This window comes from Asterias amurensis, chromosome 3, assembly GCF_032118995.1.
Source record: "Asterias amurensis chromosome 3, ASM3211899v1".
Taxonomy (NCBI): domain Eukaryota; kingdom Metazoa; phylum Echinodermata; class Asteroidea; order Forcipulatida; family Asteriidae; genus Asterias; species Asterias amurensis.
Window position 1 is genome coordinate 27845391 of NC_092650.1, and position 21055 is coordinate 27866445.

Sequence of the window (21055 nt, forward strand, 5' to 3'; positions counted from 1 at the left end):
TAATTTTTGATATTATTCTTTTTTTTCTCATGAGAAATTTTATTTCTTCATGATTTTTTTTCACAACGATCGTCATCAAACAATCATGATAAAAAAACAACGCCGTACGAACAGTACACAAACCAAAGCCTTTTCTTATGATGACGTCACGTAAGCTAAAACGAAGCGGCACAAACAATGATTTTTGCACATTTTTGGCACTGAAAAAAAATATCAACGGCAAAACCTGCAGAAGTGTATGTGGTACCAAACGAAAGAACTATCCTTCGTCTATCAGAATATGGACTCCGTTTGTCTCAATCGTGCTCGAAACAGTCGGGGGCACCCTAAGTGTAAAGCCTATCAACAAAAAGTGTAAAACTTCAACCACATTTCAGACGAAGATTCACATGTATTTGGTCTCGAAAATCCGGTAAAAATGAATTTGTTTTACGAGGAAAATGTTCAAGAAACTTACCACTCCATGCTTGACCCCACACTGCCCTCTTGCTGGGACCTGTAGCCAATTTTGCACATCGTCTCCGAGTTCTCGCGCTGTCACGCGAAATCTCGAAGGGTCCGAGTGCACCGCGCGACTGCAAATGAAAGCTGGAAAATATGCTAATTATCTCGCACTCTGCGCACGGACTGGACTGGTTTTTGACAAATACCAATAGTGTCCACTGTCTTTAAGCCGCTGTATTGCAGTTTTTTTAATAAACCATGGATATTATTTACAAATGAATATTTATCTCAACTTTGCTATGATCGATTTTTTTTTACATCTGTTTTGAATCGGGAATGTATCCATTCGTTTAAAAATAGCCCGTGTTTTGTATTGTTCTGATGTGTGTGCCGGTCTGGCGGATGGATATAATTGAGTGATTGAGAGGAATTGCGTGCGCGGGGGATTCCCCCTCACAGCACGCAATACCTCTGATCAAAGGAAGACAGACAATGGCTTTACATTCAATGAGGCTATATTTTTAAAAGGCCGTTTTTCGTAGTAATTGCAGTTTTTCAAGGTTCAGGGTTCATTTTGTTTTCAATAATGATACCACAGAGGGAGCTAATTCAGAAGCAGAGCTTGTATAAAGACATGCATCTGCATTGAGACACATCTATAACTACATTTCGGGTTTATTAAAAGAACACATTGCCTTGGATCGGTCGAGTTGGTCTTTGAAAAGCGTTCGTAACCGTTTTTTATAAAATGCATATGGGTAGAAAGATGTTGTAAAAGTAGAATACAATAATCCACACAAACATGCTTCGAAATTGTGTTGTTTTCCTTTTACCTCGTCGACTAACACGTCGGCCATTTATGGGGGTCAAAATTTTGATTCCTATAAATGGCCGACCGTGTTAGTTCGCACAGTAGAAGGAAACCCACGCAATGTGGAGGCAAACTTGTGTTGATCATTGTATTCTACTTTTAAAACATCTTTCCAACCATATGCATTTTATAAAAAACGGTTACAAACGCTTTTGTTTTGCCCAACTCGTCCGATCCAAGGCAACGTGTTCCTTTATGAGCTTCTGCATTGAAACACATCTATAACTACACTTTGGGTTTATTAAGAGCTTCTGAATTGAAACACATCTATAACTACACTTTGGTTATAATGACAGGAAATGGCGTTCGACAGATCAGCAACACTTCATAAAGACTAACCGAGTATGGCTGACTCAAGTGATGGTAAGTACCGTGCCCGACCGCGTGTTTTTTCCCCAAACGACATTGCAATATCGCTGTGATTGGTTCTTTCCGTCAGATAACGTCATCATTATTTATTTTTTTGAAATTAACCTGCTCGTTCACCAAATCATTGCAATGTCGTTTGGGGAAAAATATTCGCTGCCCGGCCTGCTTATTAAATCGTGCAATATAAGGACACGTTCACATAATTCCAATATAGGTCTGGAAGCCTACAGTTTCAATATCCTATATTCCACTACACATTTAACGCCCGTTAACAACTGCGTGTTGTTTGTTATTGCAGATGATGATTTTGGGCAGAAATTGCCGCCTCTTCATATTTACCTGAAGCGAGTTCTTGACAAGTATCCAGAAGGAGGACAGATACTTAAGGTAGGCTACATCCCATGTTTGGGTTTTTTTGTGACGGTTTATTTATTTTTTTTTTTTTGGGGGGGGGGGGGCAGGGGCGAATAACATGCGCAAATTTTACGGACGTAGCGTTTTTAGTCAAAATGGCTGCAATACAATTTTTACTTGCAGTTTGACTCCAAAGAGCGAGCTTTGCAGATAGTCAGAAATACGACTCAGATCCGAACTGACGGACCGTCCATTAAATTCAAAAAACATCCTCATCAGAAGGAGTGGCTGAACCACCCTATCCACAAAAACTCACATGCAATTACCCTGTAGAACGTTATATTGAACACCACACATAAAACAGCCGTTTGGTTGTGTCGTAAACCGTCTACAAATAGAATTACTTCACAACAAAAATGGTGGCTTTTTAACCGAGCAGACGACCAATAATCTCGACGGTAAAGCTTTGGAGTTGATTTATGAATTAGAGAGGTTCGTATGATTTAATTTTAATAATGAAATTCTGATAAAGTTTTTGCTCCACATATTGTACTTTTATGCAACATAAAACGTAGTGAAACTTGCGATTTTCGCAGGTCAAACATTTCTACGCGGGGGGCAAATTCTGACTGAAGCCAATTTTTCGCAGGGCTCTGTATAGCCAGAGTGCGGCAGTCGTTAGCTTCGTAGCTGCGCTGCACTTTGTATCACATAATGTACTCGAATGTACTTGAATGATCGATTGGTTCGGTTGAAGGTTAAAGATCGTGCCCTTTGTTTGGTCATTCTGGTCAAAAACTAATTAATTTGTAACTATGACAATTAGTTTAGATGGATGGAGGCACCTTTATGGAAAATACAACAAGAAAATAAACCAAGTAATTAAATGCGACTGTAATCTGTGTAAAGAAAAACTCTGGCAGATAAAGGTGGGTGCACCTACTTCATGGAACCTGCTGTTGAGTTACTGTTTCAAACAATCATGGCAATAAAACAGGTTTACAAAATGCATGCATAATTTGCCTGATGTTGTTGTCAATGAATTTTGTTGCAAATGATTGGACAACCCAAAACAGTATTCAGAGACTCACTATAGTTCACATTTTTAACCAAAGGTTTGCTTCAAAATACAAATAACTAGTTTCCTGGTAGATGAAGTTTCATCACGCTTGAGCTAAACAGTGGTGTAGTGTTGTTAACTAGGCGAAACCAGCTTTTTTTTTAAGAGAGGCGAAAACAAAAATTGAAATGGGGAGGCGGTGCGGGGAACAAAATGGTTTCATTATAAAACATTAATTCATTTGTGTGTGTTTTTATATCATTAAGGGTGATATGTGAAGGATTCCTGCCCCATGGTTGAGCTTTTTTTTTTAAGCCAGACCAAACAGTTGAATGAGCCTGTTTCTCATCGGATCATGCAGTCACAACACATGAATGAGGGTTGAACATACAAATTGTTTATATCAACAAGCTCAAAGGTGCTATTCAAGTACTTCCTGTTTGCTTTATTGTTGGCTTTACTGGTTTACCTCAATCTGTGATGAAACTTTTTTTTCATTGCAGGAGCTTGTGCAGAATGCTGATGATGCTGAGGCAACCAAGGTGATCTTCTTGTTTGATAAGTCACAACACTCCAAGGATCAACTCTGGACAAGTGAGCTTGGTCAGTTCCAAGGTCCAGCCCTGTATGCTTACAACGATGCTGTCTTTAAACCGCCAGACTGGTATAACATCCAACATCCTGAACAGAGTGGAAAGGTCGATGAACTCACAAAGGTTGGGAGGTTTGGTCTGGGTTTCATCTCTGTCTATCACTTGACAGGTCAGTTAGTGTTTACTTTATATTCTTACTACTGTTTGACTCTTTTACTGGATACTATTCTAAATTTGCATCGGGATAAAGAATTTTCATTCAATCTATAGATTATTATATTTTGTTATTGGGGAAAACTGTTTTTCTTTTTCTTTTTTAAGGGTGGAAACAAATAGGAATCTGTTTCCACCTTTTAACACTGCTAATATAGAGTGGTTCGAGGTGTGTTCTTTCCATGCCGTTTGCTAAAAGAGAAAAACAGCATTCTGTTCCAATGGTGATAAATTTTGTCCAATTACGTTAAAAATGTGGAGACTTGTTTGTTGATGCACATTGAACAAACCCAATATTACGGCCAAAACAAATGAAAACATTACCACCAGAAGTTGCAAATGAGTCCCCGCAGGCACTGTGACATAGTTGAGCCATCGACTAGTCAGTATTCTTGGTGTACAGTTTACAAAAAGGCCCCTACTTGTGATTCAATTCCCCCCAAATAAAAACAAAAAAAAAAAAACTTAATAGCTTATAATTGGCATCCATAATGATTTTACATAATGTATTTTTTTAGATTGCCAAAATTTGGCACGCCTACTCAAGACTTATTTTTGTAAATTATATCAAACAATGGATTTGATTAAGGGAATCAATGTGTGGTAAAGAGGTTTTCAACTAGTGGTTTAATCCCAACGAGGCCTGGTTCTTGATAATTTACCGAGACGAAGTCGAGGTAAATTTATAAAGAACCAGGCCTTGGCGGGTTTAAACCATCAGTTGAAAACCGATTCAACACATTTTGATTCCCATTTATAAATACCTTTTCGGTCAAAAACATCATCACTTGTTGGTCAAAAAGTAAAATAAATGCAAAAATTATAATTGTTCAATGATTTTTTTTCAACACAACACCCCTCCAGCTATGAAATTGTAGGCTCCTCCGCTGCCCTCGTGCAAACAACTCCTTATAAGGGAATGCTGGGGGCGTCGCGCGTCCCGCAATGTGGCACAACTGTTTCAGCCGTTGCTCTCGACCAATAGGAATGAAGAAACTGTCTTATGAGAACAGGTGCAAGGTCGCGTGTCACGTCCATAAATTAACACTTTTTACCGGTCATTAACAAAAGGTTTATGCACACCCACGTGACGCGCTCTCCACCAATAGGAGAAGAGAAACTGTCTGGGGTATTTATGAATAATAGTTTAACAAACGTCCAATTGGTTTGAAACTATATGCTCCATCCGTGAAATCAAAAACAACAATCTTGTTATATGTTTTACAAATTTGCAACGGGATAAAGAATAATCATTTTGGTTTTACCCAAAAAGGCCTACACCGATGTGTGTTAGCACTGTATACTCTGTATTTCCCTTGCTCTGTGAAAAAAATCACAGGTGTATTAAAATTGGGTTATAGTTAGCTTCAAACACAATTTACTGAAGACACCACCAAATGTAACTATGCCAGTTTGTTGACTCATTTTGGTCATTCAATAAAAGGGCTATGGCATCAAGCTGTACAGCTCGATTGGCCGAAGTCTCACTGACTGCTACTCTCAATTTAAAACAAAAATTGTTTTTCTGTTATAGTTTGATCATGCTGCTTATTTCTTATATTTTTTCACCTTATTTACTGTTTTTCAGACCTTCCATGCATCCTGAGTGGGAAGACGATTGGTTTCTTGGATCCAAGAGAAAAACACTTCAACTACAATCCTCACACCAACACCAAGTACAAGGGGAGACGAGGTAAGAAATGGAAACTTAATGCAGAGCTACTGTCGAAATTTCGAGGACAGTTTTCTCCCTTTCTTGTTGACTTATTCCGTTGTGCTGAATCCAGTTTTGCGAATGGTCATTTTGAAGGAACTATTTTCCGGTTTCCACTTCGTACAGAGGCTTCAGAAATCAGTAAAAATGTGTACACAGATGACCATCGAGTGCTTGACCTCTTCAGGTCTTTTGAAACAGATTCTGAGCTGTCTCTACTGTTCCTAAAGCATGTCCACTCTATTGAAGTCTATGACAGGGGTCATATTCATGAGCAGCCACGACAAATCTTCAAAGTACATGTTACTCCTGGCGATCGTCCACACTTGACAATTCAAAGACGAGACTTTTTGACACGAGTTCCAGAGATGCGAGACTTTCATACGGTGGCATGTATGAATATAGAGAAGCAGACCGGTGCCGGCTCTTGCATCAGCAGGTTCATTACAGTGAATACCATAAAGACAGAAAGTACCTCCCCTCAACTTCAACAACTCATCAGTGACGCTGATCTGAAGTTAGTACCCTGGATGGGTGTAGCCATTCAGGTCGGCATGTGTCAGGATTCAATAGGTGTCAGTAGGAGTGATGGTCGAGTGTTCTGTTTCCTGCCACTGCCTGGTAGTGAGCAAACTGGTTTACCTGTTCACGTTCATGGCTATTTTGGCATTGGTGACAACCGTCGAGGCATCAAATGGCCAGATCGAGAGTCTCGACATGACAAGAATGCCATATGGAACAAGCTATTGGCAACTGAAGTATTTCCTGATGTCTACAGAAAAGTGGTTCTTGCTTCAATAGAGAAAAGCAAAGAGGCAACTGATCCAGTCAAACCCGATGATGTCTATAGAGCCTGGCCACGTAAACAGAGCATCAACGAGGAGTGGTCGACAGGTGTCAAAACATTCCTGCAGATGCTTAGGAATGATGCAATCTTCTACACTGATCACAATGGTGGCTGTTGGATGAAGGCAAACGAGGTATACGTGGACACCCAAAAGAACCCTCTGCTTACTAAGATACTAAAGCATAAGGGATATGCAATTGCACAACTGCCGAGCCACGTTACTGCATCTCTTCGTTGGGCAGGTGTCCAGTACCAAGAGATAACACCCTCGGTTGTTCGTTCATGTATCCGGCATGATCCTCTCCAATACCTATCACAAGCTCAGAAGCTTCAACTTATAGACTATGTTACGAGTGACACACAATCTGATCTGACCAATCTCTATCTACTGCCATTACAGGATGGTACATTTACTTTGTTCTTGCAAAGATCACCCACAGTGTACATTGCCAGCAGTAAGAATCCAAGTGGTCTCATTCCAAATGCAGAGGCAAAGTTTGCTGCAAGTGACATGCCAGTAGTGTTGAAATCTCCACAAGTATTATCCTACACTCAGCTGAAGAACCTTGAGGTCGACGATATACTACCACTACTTCACCAAATACTTCCAAGTACCTGGACTAGAGGGACAGATGTAAAAGTCCAGTGGACTCCAGGATGCAACAAACATCCCTCCATTCAATGGTTGACTGAGATGTGGAACTGGCTGACAAAGAATCAAGTCTCTCTTGAGAAATTCAGAAGTATTCCACTCATTCCAATGATGAATAACGGGTTCCTCGCAAAGATGCAGGAAAATCGCATCATATTTCGTAAGCAAATGTCAAGGTATTCAAATGCTTGTTTGACTGAGGGCATTTGTCTGTTTCTTGAAAACGTTGGGGCAATTGTTTTACGTGATGATCTTCCGTCTTACATAACCAGCCACAGGAAATTGGACAGGTTCATCCAAGCTCCGGATCCTGAGGGAGTGCTGAACATATTGATTGCACACAGACAAAAAGTCAACATGGAGAGATGTGTAACAAAGATGAAAGCTAGAAGTAAAAATGAGCTGAGAGGTTTATTTTGCCAACTGCGAAAAGTTAGTAATGAACAGAAAGAAGTTCTAAAACTCCTGCCTTTGTTTCTGTCAAATGATCAAAGTTTTCTATCAGCAAAGCAAGGTGTGAGTGCAGTTCCAAGCAGTTTCTTTGGGATCCCAGTCAAACGTCTGAAGAAGTGCCGAATCATCGTGGATAGCTCTGAAGACAATTTAGTATCTTTGATGGGTATTCACAAGGAGGCAGCTTTTGAGTTTCTGCACAACAATATCCTTCCTGCTGTGGCCGAAAGATTCTACACTGTCGACGAATCCATGACAATTATGTCTTGGGTGTTAGCAAACCAAGAATATGATGGTTTAGTTCAGCACTTGAAGTTCATACCCACTGCAGATGACAAGCTGGCAAGTCCCTCTGAGCTATTTGAACCAAGTGATCATCTTTTATTGCTGCTTGGATCTGCAAATGTGTTTCCAGTCAAGGAATATTCAAAGGGTAAACTTCTCAATCACCTGAAACGGGTCGGTCTGAAGAATGATTCTCATGTCACGTCTAGTGATGTGCTAAATGTGGCAACCGAAGTGTCAAGAGGTGGAGAAAAGAGACAGGCAGACGTTGAGAGAGCTCACGTGCTCCTTATCTACATCAATCGCTTCCCTCATCTGTTAACTCAGAATGTTTCCAGTAACAGGATAACTAAGCCATTGTACAAGTTCCTTGAAGATTTGAATTGGGTTCCATGCGAGGGTTCATCTCCATCTCAGTACCCTGTCTCAGCTGGCTGGTATGGTAAGAACAACACACTGTACTCCCCACGTCAAGTTGGGTTAATTGAGTCAGCCATGTTGCAAGGTTCTGTGGTTCCTCTCATCAGGATGCAAGGTATTCGACAAGAGCTACTGAATGTCTTCAACTGGAGTGCACAGCTTGATCCAAGAAACTATCAGAAGGTTGAAAATGTTGTGCACCAATTGAAGAATGTTGTGAGCAACTTTGTATATCCAGCCGGGATACCTACCGTCTCCAATGCAGTACATGAGATATACGGGTTCCTTAGCAGAGCCTCAGACCAGCATCTGAATCACCTGTTCCCAACCATTATCACTTCAGAACCATGGGTATGGTATGGCGCAGGGTTTACAACCCCTGACAAAATGGCAATAACTGTTGGGACACTTCGTATTGATCTGAAGCCATACCTCTTCACTGTACCAGACAGTATCAAACCACATGATAATCTCCTTACTCGATTGGGAGTTCGACAAACCTTCCAGGAAAGTGCACTCAGTGTTGTTCTGTCACATATTCAGATGAAACACGAAGGGGAGCATGTCTGTAATGAAACAAGCATTAACAGTGATGTAGAACTGGTGCACAGTATCTTAAGATACATCACGAACTTAGCCGATTTTGATTCCAAGACTTCAGACCTGCTAGTTCCTTGCAGGAATTTAGGAACAAGTGGCAGTTGTCTCTATATGCTGGAAGCATCCAAGTGTCTATACGTAGATGAGGAGCGACTAATGAAACAAATTTTTGATGAAAATGTCCTGGCAGAATATGACAGACGTGTTATCCATGAGTCGATATCCAATGATTTGGCTCAAAGTTTGGGTGTACAGCCATTAAGTCACATCTTAGCTCCATCTGAGGCTATAAATTATGGATATGATTTGGCAGGTCCTCACGAGACTCCAATAAATGCTATTAAGCGAAATCTTGATATGTACAAGAAAGGAGTGGACATCTTCAAGGAGTTGATCCAGAATGCTGATGATGCAGGAGCCACTGAAGTGAAGTTCCTCATTGATTGGCGCAGAAATGAAGAAACCGCAAGTGATCTTCTGAGTAGTGGAATGAAAGCATGTCATGGGCCGTCGATCTGGGCTTATAATAACGCACGATTCTCAAAGAAGGACATCACAAATATCTGCAGTATAGCAGCACAGAGCAAGAAACTCAAGCTTGATAAAGTTGGACGGTTTGGATTGGGCTTCACTTCAGTTTATCATCTCACAGATGTCCCTAGTATAGTCAGCGGACCCTATGTGTTGATTTGTGATCCTAGAACCACACATCTTGGAACTCGTATACAGCCTGGGCACCCTGGTATTAAACTAGATTTGACTAATTCACGTCACCACCTTACACTCAAATCATATCCAAACCAGTTTGAACCTTACAATGGAATCTTTGGCTGCAACCTTGCTACATCTACTGATGATGGATTCGACCACACCTTGATCAGACTACCACTACGTACACCCGAAGAAGCAAATCAACAGCTGAACCATTTAGCTGATGGTGTATTTGATTCAAAGGATGCAGTCAAACCACTAATAGAATCTTTGAAGAAGGCTTCCTCCACCCTCTTACTCTTCACTCAAAACGTTGTCCATGTTAGTGTTCATGAGCTTGATTCTAAGAACCCATATGAAATGAATACAGTGATGTCTGTTAAACTGGAGAGGATTCAACAGATGCCTCGATCAATATCAGGTCAAGAAGAAGACATGAAAACACAACGTAATCTCCTTGCGGCAACAGTAGCATGCAAGGACGACTCCAGTTTACCTGTCCCAGAGACAACAATGATTGTGAAGGTCACTCAGGAGACATATGCATCAAACAAAATCAAGAAGAAATGTAGTCAATTTATCATCAGCTCATGCATGGTGCAGGGTGAAATCTTAGACTTAGCAGAAACAAATGATGGTTGCAGAGCAGGAGTTCTCCCATGTGGTGGTGTCGCAGCTGAACTAGTCGCCGGTGTACAAGGTCTTGCACCCAAACCTGTTGATGGTAAAGCTTTCAGCTACCTACCACTTGAAGTCTCAACAGGTCTTCCCTTTCATGTCAATGGCAACTTTTTGCTGCAGCCCAATCGTCGCCAGCTCTGGAGTAAGCCATCATCTTCAAAAGGTGAGTTTGAAGCACGTTGGAACATTTGTCTCATAAAGTCAGTCTTATCTCGCGCACTTTTTAATCTTCTCCAAGATCTTCAAACTATGCAAAGCCAGAATGTCGTAAATGCACGAGATTTTCAGAGTTTGTGGCCAAGACAGTCCCAATGCTCAAGTGATTTTTGCTCATTTGTTGATACATTTTATCACACACTGGGCAGGGATATAGATGCACCTGCTGTGATATTCAATGGGAGTCAGTGGGTAGCAATGCAAGACTGCTTTTTCACTGAATGGAGCCAATCTGATTCAGAAGATCTGAAATCCAGCGTTATAACACTCTTACGTCAGGAGCTACACGCAAAAAGCTGGGTCGAGTTGAATCCAGATGTGGTTTCTAGTATTGCTAACGTGGGAGCAAACATCCCCTTTGACAGCAACACCTTCAATGTCAGTCGGTTTCTCCAAGAAGTTTTCTTTAAAATGTTGGAGGAAGGAGCCCTTGAATCAATTCACAGAGACAACATCGTTCTGCATCTGTTAGATCTTCGTTTAGGTGAAAGAAAGGTGACTGACTATGATGACTCTCTTAAGAACACCGACTGTATTCCATTTTCTCCAGACGAGGACGATCTTGCATCTCCTGATAGGTTAGTCCATCCATTTACACTCATTGGATCTCTTTACAGTGAAAACGACATTCTATGTTTTCCTCATGGAGAAGAATACCGCCGGGAGGTCCGCCTTCTCTCCTTGAAAGAACTAGGTATGGCTTGCGATGATCTACCCTGGGATGATGTGTGTGAAAGAGCAGAATCAATCTCTATGAACGAGGGTTATGACCAGAAGATTAAAAACATTCTGAGGTTGATTGGTCAGAAGTTGGGGAGACAAGATACACCCACAGCTGAACAGAAGAAACGAATCCAGAATGCAAAGTTTCTTCCTGTGTTGTCTAAGCCCAATGATTACCCGTCTGTATGGTGTAAGAGCGACTTTGAGTTAATGTCAGCAGCTTCTCTGTATGAGTCCAGACACATGTTCTTAATTGGCTCTGTCCAACCTTTACTAGATGAGGGTAGACTTGGATCTGAAGCAGTGGATCAAAGCGTCAAAGGCTTTCTGGGGTTTGTTGAAAATGAAGTCAAAGTCGTTGACGTCATTAAACAGCTCGAAATTCTGATCAAAAAAACAAAGAAATCCACACAACAAACATCTTCTATGGCTCAAACAATATATTCATTTCTCCAAGATGCATTTTGCAGAGATGATGATACAGACCAGAACATTGACAGGCTTTGTTCTCTGCGATTTATTCTATGTGAAGGTGAATTCAGAGCTTGCAAGAAGTTTGCCTTTAAGTACAATGGCAAAAGTAGACCTTATCTGTTTGAAGTTCCTACTGACTTACGTCGGTTTGAGACTCTGTTGAGACGTTGTGGGGTGAAACAACATTTTGAGATCGGAGGTTATCTTCAAGTATTACATCTTTTGAAGGCAGAATTCGGAGACATGGCTCTGACAGACGTAGCTGTCAGAACGGCAGAGGCGATGACATCAGAAGTTGTTGCAATATGTCGCAGTCACCAGGCGGATGATACGCAGCACCTAGACATAGATGTAAATGAGGAAATGTATGTATTAGATGACCAATGCATTTTGCAGAAGCCAAGTGACCTTACGTACCATGATTTGTGGTGGGTACATAAATCTGCCAATGAAGTTTACACTCATGATTCCCTATCACAGAAGGCCGCAGAAACTATCGGTATCAAAACAACCAGACAGAAAAAACTTGATGGATGCTCTACCTCCAGTGGATTCGAATCCGAGTTTGGACAAATGGAAAAACTAACAGACCGCCTAAGTAACATCCTGAGATCCTATCCACATGTTTCTGATGTCTTCAAGGAGCTGTTACAAAACGCCGATGACGCTGGAGCTACGGAAATACACTTTGTGTATGACCCTCGCAAGCACAAGTCTCACAAAGTCATATCCAACGACTGGGCTGGTGTCCAAAACCTTCCTGCGTTGTGTGTGTACAATGATAAATCCTTCACTGAAGCAGATATCAAGGGAATTCAGAAAGTAGGCGTTGGTGGTAAGAGAGAGGATATTTCAACTACTGGACGATTTGGAATTGGCTTCAACGCTGTGTACCATCTTACTGATTGTCCAAGTTTCCTTAGTAACAAGGACACTCTGTGTGTGTTTGATCCTCTACTACAGTATACTGAAAGAGCTGATGAAACCTGCCCCGGTAGAAGGTATAACACCAACGAAGACTTCAGACAGAACTTCCCTGACATGTTGTCTGGATATCTCGAAGAGGAATTCAAAGATCTTGAAGGAACGATGTTTCGCTTCCCACTCAGAGCAAAGCCTTCTGAGATATCTGAAGAATGCTTCAGCCCCGTGCGGATAGAAAGGTTACTGGATGAATTTCAGATTGTCTCGGAAGAAGCTCTGCTATTCCTTAACAACCTCAAGAAGATCACGATCTCACGTGTCAATAGTGAAACCAACAGACTGGAAGTGAAGTATTCCACCATGGCAACATTTTCGGATGAGGACAGGAAAAAACGCGCTAAACTATCTGAACATGTCAAGCTGTTCAAAAACAATCCAAATGAAATCATTCCATCCATGTGTCAAGTCTACAGCCTTGTCATTCAAGACTCTTCGGAGGGAAAAGAAAAGTGGATGGTGTCACAAATGCTTGGATTTGAAGGAGTCGCAGGTATCAAGGGGTCAGAAGATCGTCTTCCCAGAGGAGGAGTAGCAGCTCTCTTAAGTGGTAAAAGAGTTGAGAGTGTCCAACATCGACAGCACAGAGCATACTGTGTTCTTCCTTTACCCATTCACACTGAACTACCTGTGCATGTAAATGGCATGTTTGAGCTGGATTCTTCAAGAAGAAATCTTTCTAAAGGTGATGATTACGCAATGGAGGAACATGATGCAGAGGATGATGATCGACTCATCCACAAATGGAATCGTCAGCTGATTAAAGGTGTCGTTGCTCCGGCTTATGCTAAACTTTTGATGGAAGCAGGCAAACAAATTCCTCTTAAGGATAACGGGAAATCAACAGTCCAAAGCCTCATTTCGTTTTATGACGATCTTTTTCCAAAGAATTTGAAGAACTTGCACAGCGAATGGCATTTAGTTGCCAAGGCCACACTTCAGTACATCAGTCAAAATAACTTGGAAGTGCTACCTGTTGTTTGTCAGAAGGGTAAGGGAACACAAGTAACCTGGCACCATGTGAACACAGCTACAAGCTTAGCATACTTTGATGACCTGAGCATGCAAGACAATCCCCATGTGAGGGCGTCTGCAGAAGTAGAAACAAAAAAGACAACCTCAAGGTCCACCATCCTGAGAACGTTTTTACTAAAAGTAGGCTTCAAGTTGTTAGCAAGTTCGGTGGAACTGTGTGAAGCATTCCAATCTTGTGATGTTCAAACAGAGTTTGTGTCTCCCAAATCAGTTGTAGAGCACCTTTTATGTAACCCTTTAATTGATCCTTCATCATCAGTCTCTTTGACTGAAACAGCTTTCCAAGACAGTCACACTTTCTCTGCGATGTTCAAGTACTGCCTGGAAGGTATTACCAAGCCAATTGATTTGAATGGTCTCCCGTTGCGTCTCACGAATGACAACAAGGTTGGTGTGTTTACTACACTAGATGGACTGTACGTAAGCTCGCATTGTAACGTGCTTCCCAACTTGAAACAGCTGTTTCTGCACAGGAAACTTGTCCGTTTGTGTTCCTCATGGCTTCGACAAAAGAAATCAGAAGAAGAGGCTTATACCAGTGGGATTTTCAAGAAGTTTACCATCTCTGAACTTGCCGTGCACTTGATACGCTACCTGCCTGAAGATTGGCAAGGATGTACTCATCACATAGAATGGACACCCCAAGAAAATGGACATCCTCCTGCATCATGGATTATGAACTTGTGGGAGTTCATCTGCAGTGAGACGAAGGGAAATTCCCAAACTTGTCTACAGCCCATCCAAGATTGGCCTTTGTTCCCTACAACATCAGAGAAACTGGTATCACCTGCAATGTCTAAAACCGTCCTGTTCCTTCATGGTTTCTGTGACACACCATTCCGTGAGGAAGTCACCAAAGTACTGCAGAAGTTGGGTGTTCCAGAACTTGATGTGAAGCATATGCCTATGGTATTATCAACTTTAACTGAGCTTTTGAAGAACTACTTAGCTCTGCCTGTCAAGCCAGATAGTGTTGTAGATGTCATCAAGTTTATGTTGGCCACAGATGGAGAGATTGAAAATCTCTCACTCTCAGACAGTGATATTTTGCTCCGGTATCTTCAAGAGGGATGTGACTCCTTTTCTGAGGAGAACGTCCAAACCATCAAGATGTTGACCATTTTCAAACTCCCCAATGGCGAGCTCACCAGTCTTCAGTCCTTCCAACACTGTCATACAATTGAAGGCTATTATAGTTTACTAGAGGTTGAGGTAGAGGTTGAGGTTGAAACATGGATGAATCACATGAATTGTGTGTTTTTGCATCCAAGTCGACATTTGAATTTAGTTCATAGTAAACTTGGTATCTCTCCCATTACACATGCTGACGTTTACTTAAAGTTCATACTTCCAAGTTTCAACCTGCTCACCCTGAAGGCCAAGGTTGCGCATCTCAAGAATATTGAAGACAAAGTATTGCGTTGTTCTTCTGCTGATGAGCAAGACAGCATTATAAGGAGACTTTCTCAAATCTCATTCATTCCTGATAAAGAAGGTGTCTTAAGAACCGTAGAATACTTTTTTGACCCAGTGAATGCACTCTTTAAGTACATGATCGACCAGAGCCAATTACTACCTGAATCGATGAGGTTGGTGAAGTACTTCTTGTCTCGGCTAGGGCTTCAAACTGAAGTCACTCCGGAGCTGTTTGTCAAGTTTTGTAGGAAAATTGAATCAAAATCAAAGGAAGTCACCATACGCACACAACGCGATGAGCTCTGTAAAGCCTCTGAACTTCTTGCTGAAGAACTTGACTCTAATAAGAACCTACACAACGCACTTTTCCTGCGTGAAATTGCAGAGATCAGGTTTATTCCTTCAGTTCCAATAAAACAAGAACTAATCGACATTCATCCTGCTGTATCTGATGGGCAAGAGCTGCGTCCATTCATTGCATATCGAGGATCAATGCCTGAAAGATATGTAAAACTTGTGTGGTCAGTTGCCAAGCTTCTACCGAGATGGTCGATACCATCAAACACACGCATCGACAGAAAAGTCTCCATACATGATTGTCTTGGCATCCAAAACAAAGTTGTCGTCGATAAAGCACTGAGTCACATCCAACAAGTTTGCTGTCGTATGGCTGAAAATAATGCTATCCACAAGGAAGATATGCTGCCACCCGAAGTGAGAGATACGTTTAAGAAGGTCATGACAAAGATTTTTAAGTATATTCAAGACAATATATTAGAGCATGGAGAGGAACTGCAGCGTCGTTTACACCACACTGCTCTGTGCTTGGTAGATAATGGAAAAGTCCTCATCAGAGCTGATCAAACGGTCTTTGATATGATGGACCACGAAGAGGAGAGTCTTAGGCCATACTTGTACAAGGCACCGAGGGAGTTATCAGAGTTTGATGCCCTCTTAAAATTACTTGGAGCAGAAACAAAATGTACGTTCGACCAGTTGGCTGGAGTTTTGTCGACCATCAAGACAGAATGCAAAGACGAATGTCTTGGTCCAAATGAGAGCAAGTCAGCTCTAGGTGCTGTGACAGCTCTTTTCACACTACTTGGAAGTACCGAAGGGAAATGCAAGATAACAGTCACTGAGCTGTACCTTCCCTGTTCTAACAATCTTCTGAGGAAATCTTCACATCTGTATTACGCAGATCCACATCTGATGGATAAGATGAAGCTAGCGTCAACTGATAAAGAGTTTCTTATTCCACTTAAGCAATGCGGATTTGATGTAAATGATGAGATGAGTCTAATCGAGCTTCTTCCTGAATCATTACGTCCCAAGAATCTGGGAAATGAGATGCATGAAAATGTACATGAAGATAACGAAGATTGCCCTGCTGGACAAGATTGTCCACATCTAGAACATATCAAGAGGATGGTGAACTCGGTGGAGATGACACGAGTGCTGCTGAGACTTCTTCAGCATCAACTAGATAAACCACCAGACGCAGATAAAACAAAAAGTGCTAAACTGCTTCAGAAGTTCAGTAACTTCTGCTGCAAGGCTGAACTGAAACTTGGCTTGTATGACTCGAATGGGGCATTAATTACAAGTAGACCAAAGTCAGTACCAGCATATTTTAACAAAGACACTATGACAATATACTTGGAGCACGTGTGTCATACTGCAAAGATTAGATGTCTAACCTTCAGTCTTATTGCACAGTGCTGTGGTGCCGTGATGAAAGATTTGCTGGACTCTGAACACATAGGTTTCCTACAAAATGCTCTTGACTGCGATAATCCTGATGGGATGAATGACATCCTATCCACGGCCGACATTCCAGAGTATGACACCGGTGCACCAGGCTCACACACAAACAGGCAATACCGTTTGGGGGCTCTTATTCCAAGAGATATAAGACATCTTCTTGTTGACGATCCTTACAACCGGCTCCATAAAGGGGAGATTGTGGGTTACGAGCGTTCATTGGGAGATGTACATCAAGCTGGTGAGAACACTGCCTCAGGATCAGCAGGATCTTTTAGTCTGGAGTCAGACCACTCATCAGACGAAGATACAGAGATAATTTATGCAAAAATTGTTGAACAGATTGGCGAGAGTGATGCGTCTTCCAAATTGTCCAAACAATACAGAATAGACATCGGGCTCAAAACAACCATCATTGTCAAGGTAACATCACTCTATAAGTTCCTGCGACGTAAGGAAAAACCTGACCTGACTGTTGTTCCCTTCACTGGCGACCCAACAGCTGAAGTTCCATCGATGCCATCTGACGAGCCACTGCCAGATATTTTCGAAAGCTACCGAGACAAAGTTAGGGAGGAGCTTAAGGAAGCCTTCGATTTACCAGAAGAAGAGAGAAAAAGAGCTATTAGGCGTCTTTACCGTAAGTGGCATCCAGACAAGAACCCTGGCAGGGAAACACTTGCAAACGAAGCGTTTAAGTTCCTTCAAGTGGAAATTGATAGACATGAAAACGGATCCTACTACCAAGAGAAATATCCCCAATGGGACAATGACGTCAGAAGGTACAGAGAAGACGCTAGAAACTATCAAAAGAAGTACGAAGATGATTTCCAGCGTCATGGAAGAAGAGAGAGAGAAGACTACTCAACTGGCTTCGTTCCACCCTCCTTCAGCAAAGATACCCCTGACCCTCGCAGCGCAAGGTTGTGGTTCCGACAGGCTGAAGAGCACTTCCTCGCTGCGGAGTTGAATGAAAACTTGCCAACCCATGTACAATGGATTGCCTTTCAGATCCATCAAGCAGTAGAAATGGCTCTCAAAGCAGCTCAGTTCAGTCTCGACGGTCGTCCTGATGAGAGCAGTAATGACTTGACATCTCTTGCACGGAAAGTCTGTCAACACCAAGATGTGACATCAAGGGAAGTGTTGACTCTAGTAGGTGAATTGATTCGTCTTGGTTGTGACTTCAGCAAACCCCGAAAACCTCAAACCCGAAGCTCAAGGACAAGTGGACAGGCTTATAAAGATTTCGAGGTGAGTAATGCCCTTAAGCTTTGTCGAGAGTTGCTCGTCCTCGTGAGGGATATCATTGGGATAAAGGTATTTTGAAATTGTTTACACCTAAAGAGTCAATAATAAAATGTTTGAATTGATTCCCGATGTTAAAGTGAATTTACTCAGATTCGAAGTGGTAGAAATTCTGAATTTAAGTGATATATTGATATTTTGTTGATATCGATGTCTTGTAAGACACTCCTACAATGACACAATACATAACTCTTAATGGAATTATCGCTGTGAGGTTGTTTGCCGGGCTAAGGGTAAGCCTGATATCAATTAATAGTATAGATACCAAACCTTTTATAACATAATTATATTGTTATGCAGTCGACGTGTTACGCCTTTTTGAGTTCGTTTAAGTATTTACTCGCTCTACTACTCGCTTTTATATGGTATTATTATAAGGGTTGGTGTTTCAAAACTTACTTTATAACCTCATAGCATGTATATAATACCAATTGATATAATTTCCATAGCTTCACAAATTAATGTAATGCAACTTGAACAGATGCGTTACTCATGATGTGAGTTTGTGTTCAACGTCTGCTCACTCTTTGTGTTATTAAAACTTTGGTTTCATAAAAGGCTAATTGTTTCACAAACTTTGTATTATAACTGTTTAGCAAGATAGAAGCTAAATTAAGTTAGAGCTGTTTTATTGAGAAAAGGCATATCTTTTTCAGAAATAATTAAGTTTTATGTATGACTATTCGTTCACGATGAATTCGTGGACGAAAAAAAGCAAAATTATAAAGCGATTTCATTTCCGAGCAAATAATGTTGTGGTTAAAATTATTGATCAAGAAAACTTGCAAGGTTACTATATAATTATTGGAACTACTGTATAATGTAATTATGAACTTGAAAAAAAATTCCCTGAAGAAAAGATGTACCTTATTTTGTACAAAACTATTGAAATTAGTGTGACACTTTTATGGGTGTTGGTTCAATGAGAGTAATATGTTCTGCTGATCTCAAAACACGGTTAATGCAGTCTTTTGTACAATCACGTCAATGTTATGCCTTTAAGAGCAAAACATGTTGTCTTTGTGATATTTTAAAAGAATATAAACGTGTGCGTTTATTCATGTTTTTCTTGTGATTTTCTATCTTTATGTACTAGGTCCTTGTTGTACCTGCTCGTAAATTGCGTGATGTCACTTAAATGCATTGGACACTTTCGGAACAGAAAACAAAATTGAAAGTTCACAGAATTACAAATAACTTACAGGGTTTACGGAAGGTAATTAAATGATAAAAGACTTCTCTTGAAATGTTATTCCATGAAATGCTTTACTTTTTGAGAAAACATTAAAACAATATCATTTCTCGATATCGAGAATTACGGATTTATTTTAAACACATGTCATGACACGGCGAAACGTGCGGAAACAAGGTTGGGTTTTCCCGTTATTTTCTCCCGACTCCGATGACCAATTGAGCCTAAATTTTCACAGGTTTGTTATTTTATATAGAAGTTGTGATACACGAAGTGTGGGCCTTGGACAATACTGTTTACCGAAAGTGTCCAATGGCTTTAACTTAAAGGTTTTAGCACATTGTGTATTTTAATCAAGCTGTATGTTGTACTGGGATTACTTTATTTTATTCAGAGTCTTCGGGTAAAGTCACCATTGGAACCATTTTTTAGGGAGCGACACCTTTTTTATGAAACAAAATGTGTCCCAAATGACGTTTTACTGGAGTTTCTTGAATGATGTCATATGCAAATTAATTTTAATGTTTTGAGAAAGGAATAAATATTTGTACCTAATAATAGTACTTTATGCACGAAGGCATGTTTTGATACTGAGAGTTTAATTTGATGCATATATAGATGAAACGTTGTCGTAAACACTTAATGAATATAATGGTTTTAGTCTTAGGCCATAATACACTTTGTTATGACTCGGTACACTTCACAGAGTTTAAAATAAGTTAATTCTGTAAGATATTCATAATACAGGTTCTGATTGAAAACAAAGTATGATTTTCTAGATATGAGCTTACTATAGTAGCTGTTGATTGTATATTTTTGTTAAGAGAGCTAGTATTTCTCTTTTTCGTGAGTTTTGTGTGTAGATGGTTTTGAGGTGAATGTATGTACCTTTCAACGGTAGTCAACCCATGATCCATGAGGGTCTCGACATTATGATGTCACCAAATGGCTCGTTTTAGTAAGAGTTGTACACCTGACAGAATGAAGTAACAAACCGTATGAATAGGAAAAACTCATAAGTCAGTCTGTTTACAGTTTCAGCTATTTGAAGAAGGGTGCCTGACACGAGTCTGGTGTTCCTAGGAGAAGAAAAATATTAAAATATGTGAAAACAATATAAGGCCGTGTCCGAATGTTTCGGCTGTGGCCGCTGGCTGCGACCGCGGCTTCGGCAGCGTCTAGCGGCCGTGGCATGACGCGGCCAACAAAAACATTCGGACGCGGCTGTGACTTCGTGTGCGCGCCCTCAAGCGGTGAAATGAGTGTTTTGCATACGTACATGTGTTGTTTCGTCTGCTAATAATACAAACAAACAACATGCACGATTGGACTGAGTGATGTGAACGGCGTAAATTAATTTTGAAGTGGGGGGGGGGGGGGGGGGGCTCAACATTTCTCTATTTCTACCTATCAAGTAGAATATTAGTTTAAATCTATTTTTTGAAGTATAGTGTCATGTTTTATTTAGGGATTTCGACATTGAAAAGTGAACAATTAACACATTTTTTTTATAAACACCAAAATAAAACAACCTTTTTAAAATAAAATCATTTTGGTTGACCGAACCATGCCCAACTGGTGTGTAATGATAATCAAGCACTGTTATACTAGATGCTTTCTGAGTCCTGCAGGAAAGAATTCACAGGCTTATTACTCGGGTGAGATTTTAACCCAAGACC

At 40.8% G+C, this 21055-nt stretch overlaps 1 protein-coding gene across 1 annotated transcript; it reads left to right on the top strand.

The window, feature by feature from the left end:
* Positions 1–1610: 1610 nt before the first annotated feature.
* On the top strand, positions 1611–20218 carry LOC139935313 (sacsin-like). Its single transcript, XM_071929838.1, has 4 exons — positions 1611–1678; positions 1983–2071; positions 3602–3860; positions 5493–20218. Exons 1-4 carry the CDS (start codon positions 1660–1662, stop codon positions 18203–18205), a joined length of 13080 nt encoding a protein of 4359 aa, XP_071785939.1. The 5' UTR covers positions 1611–1659; the 3' UTR covers positions 18206–20218.
* Positions 20219–21055: the final 837 nt, after the last annotated feature.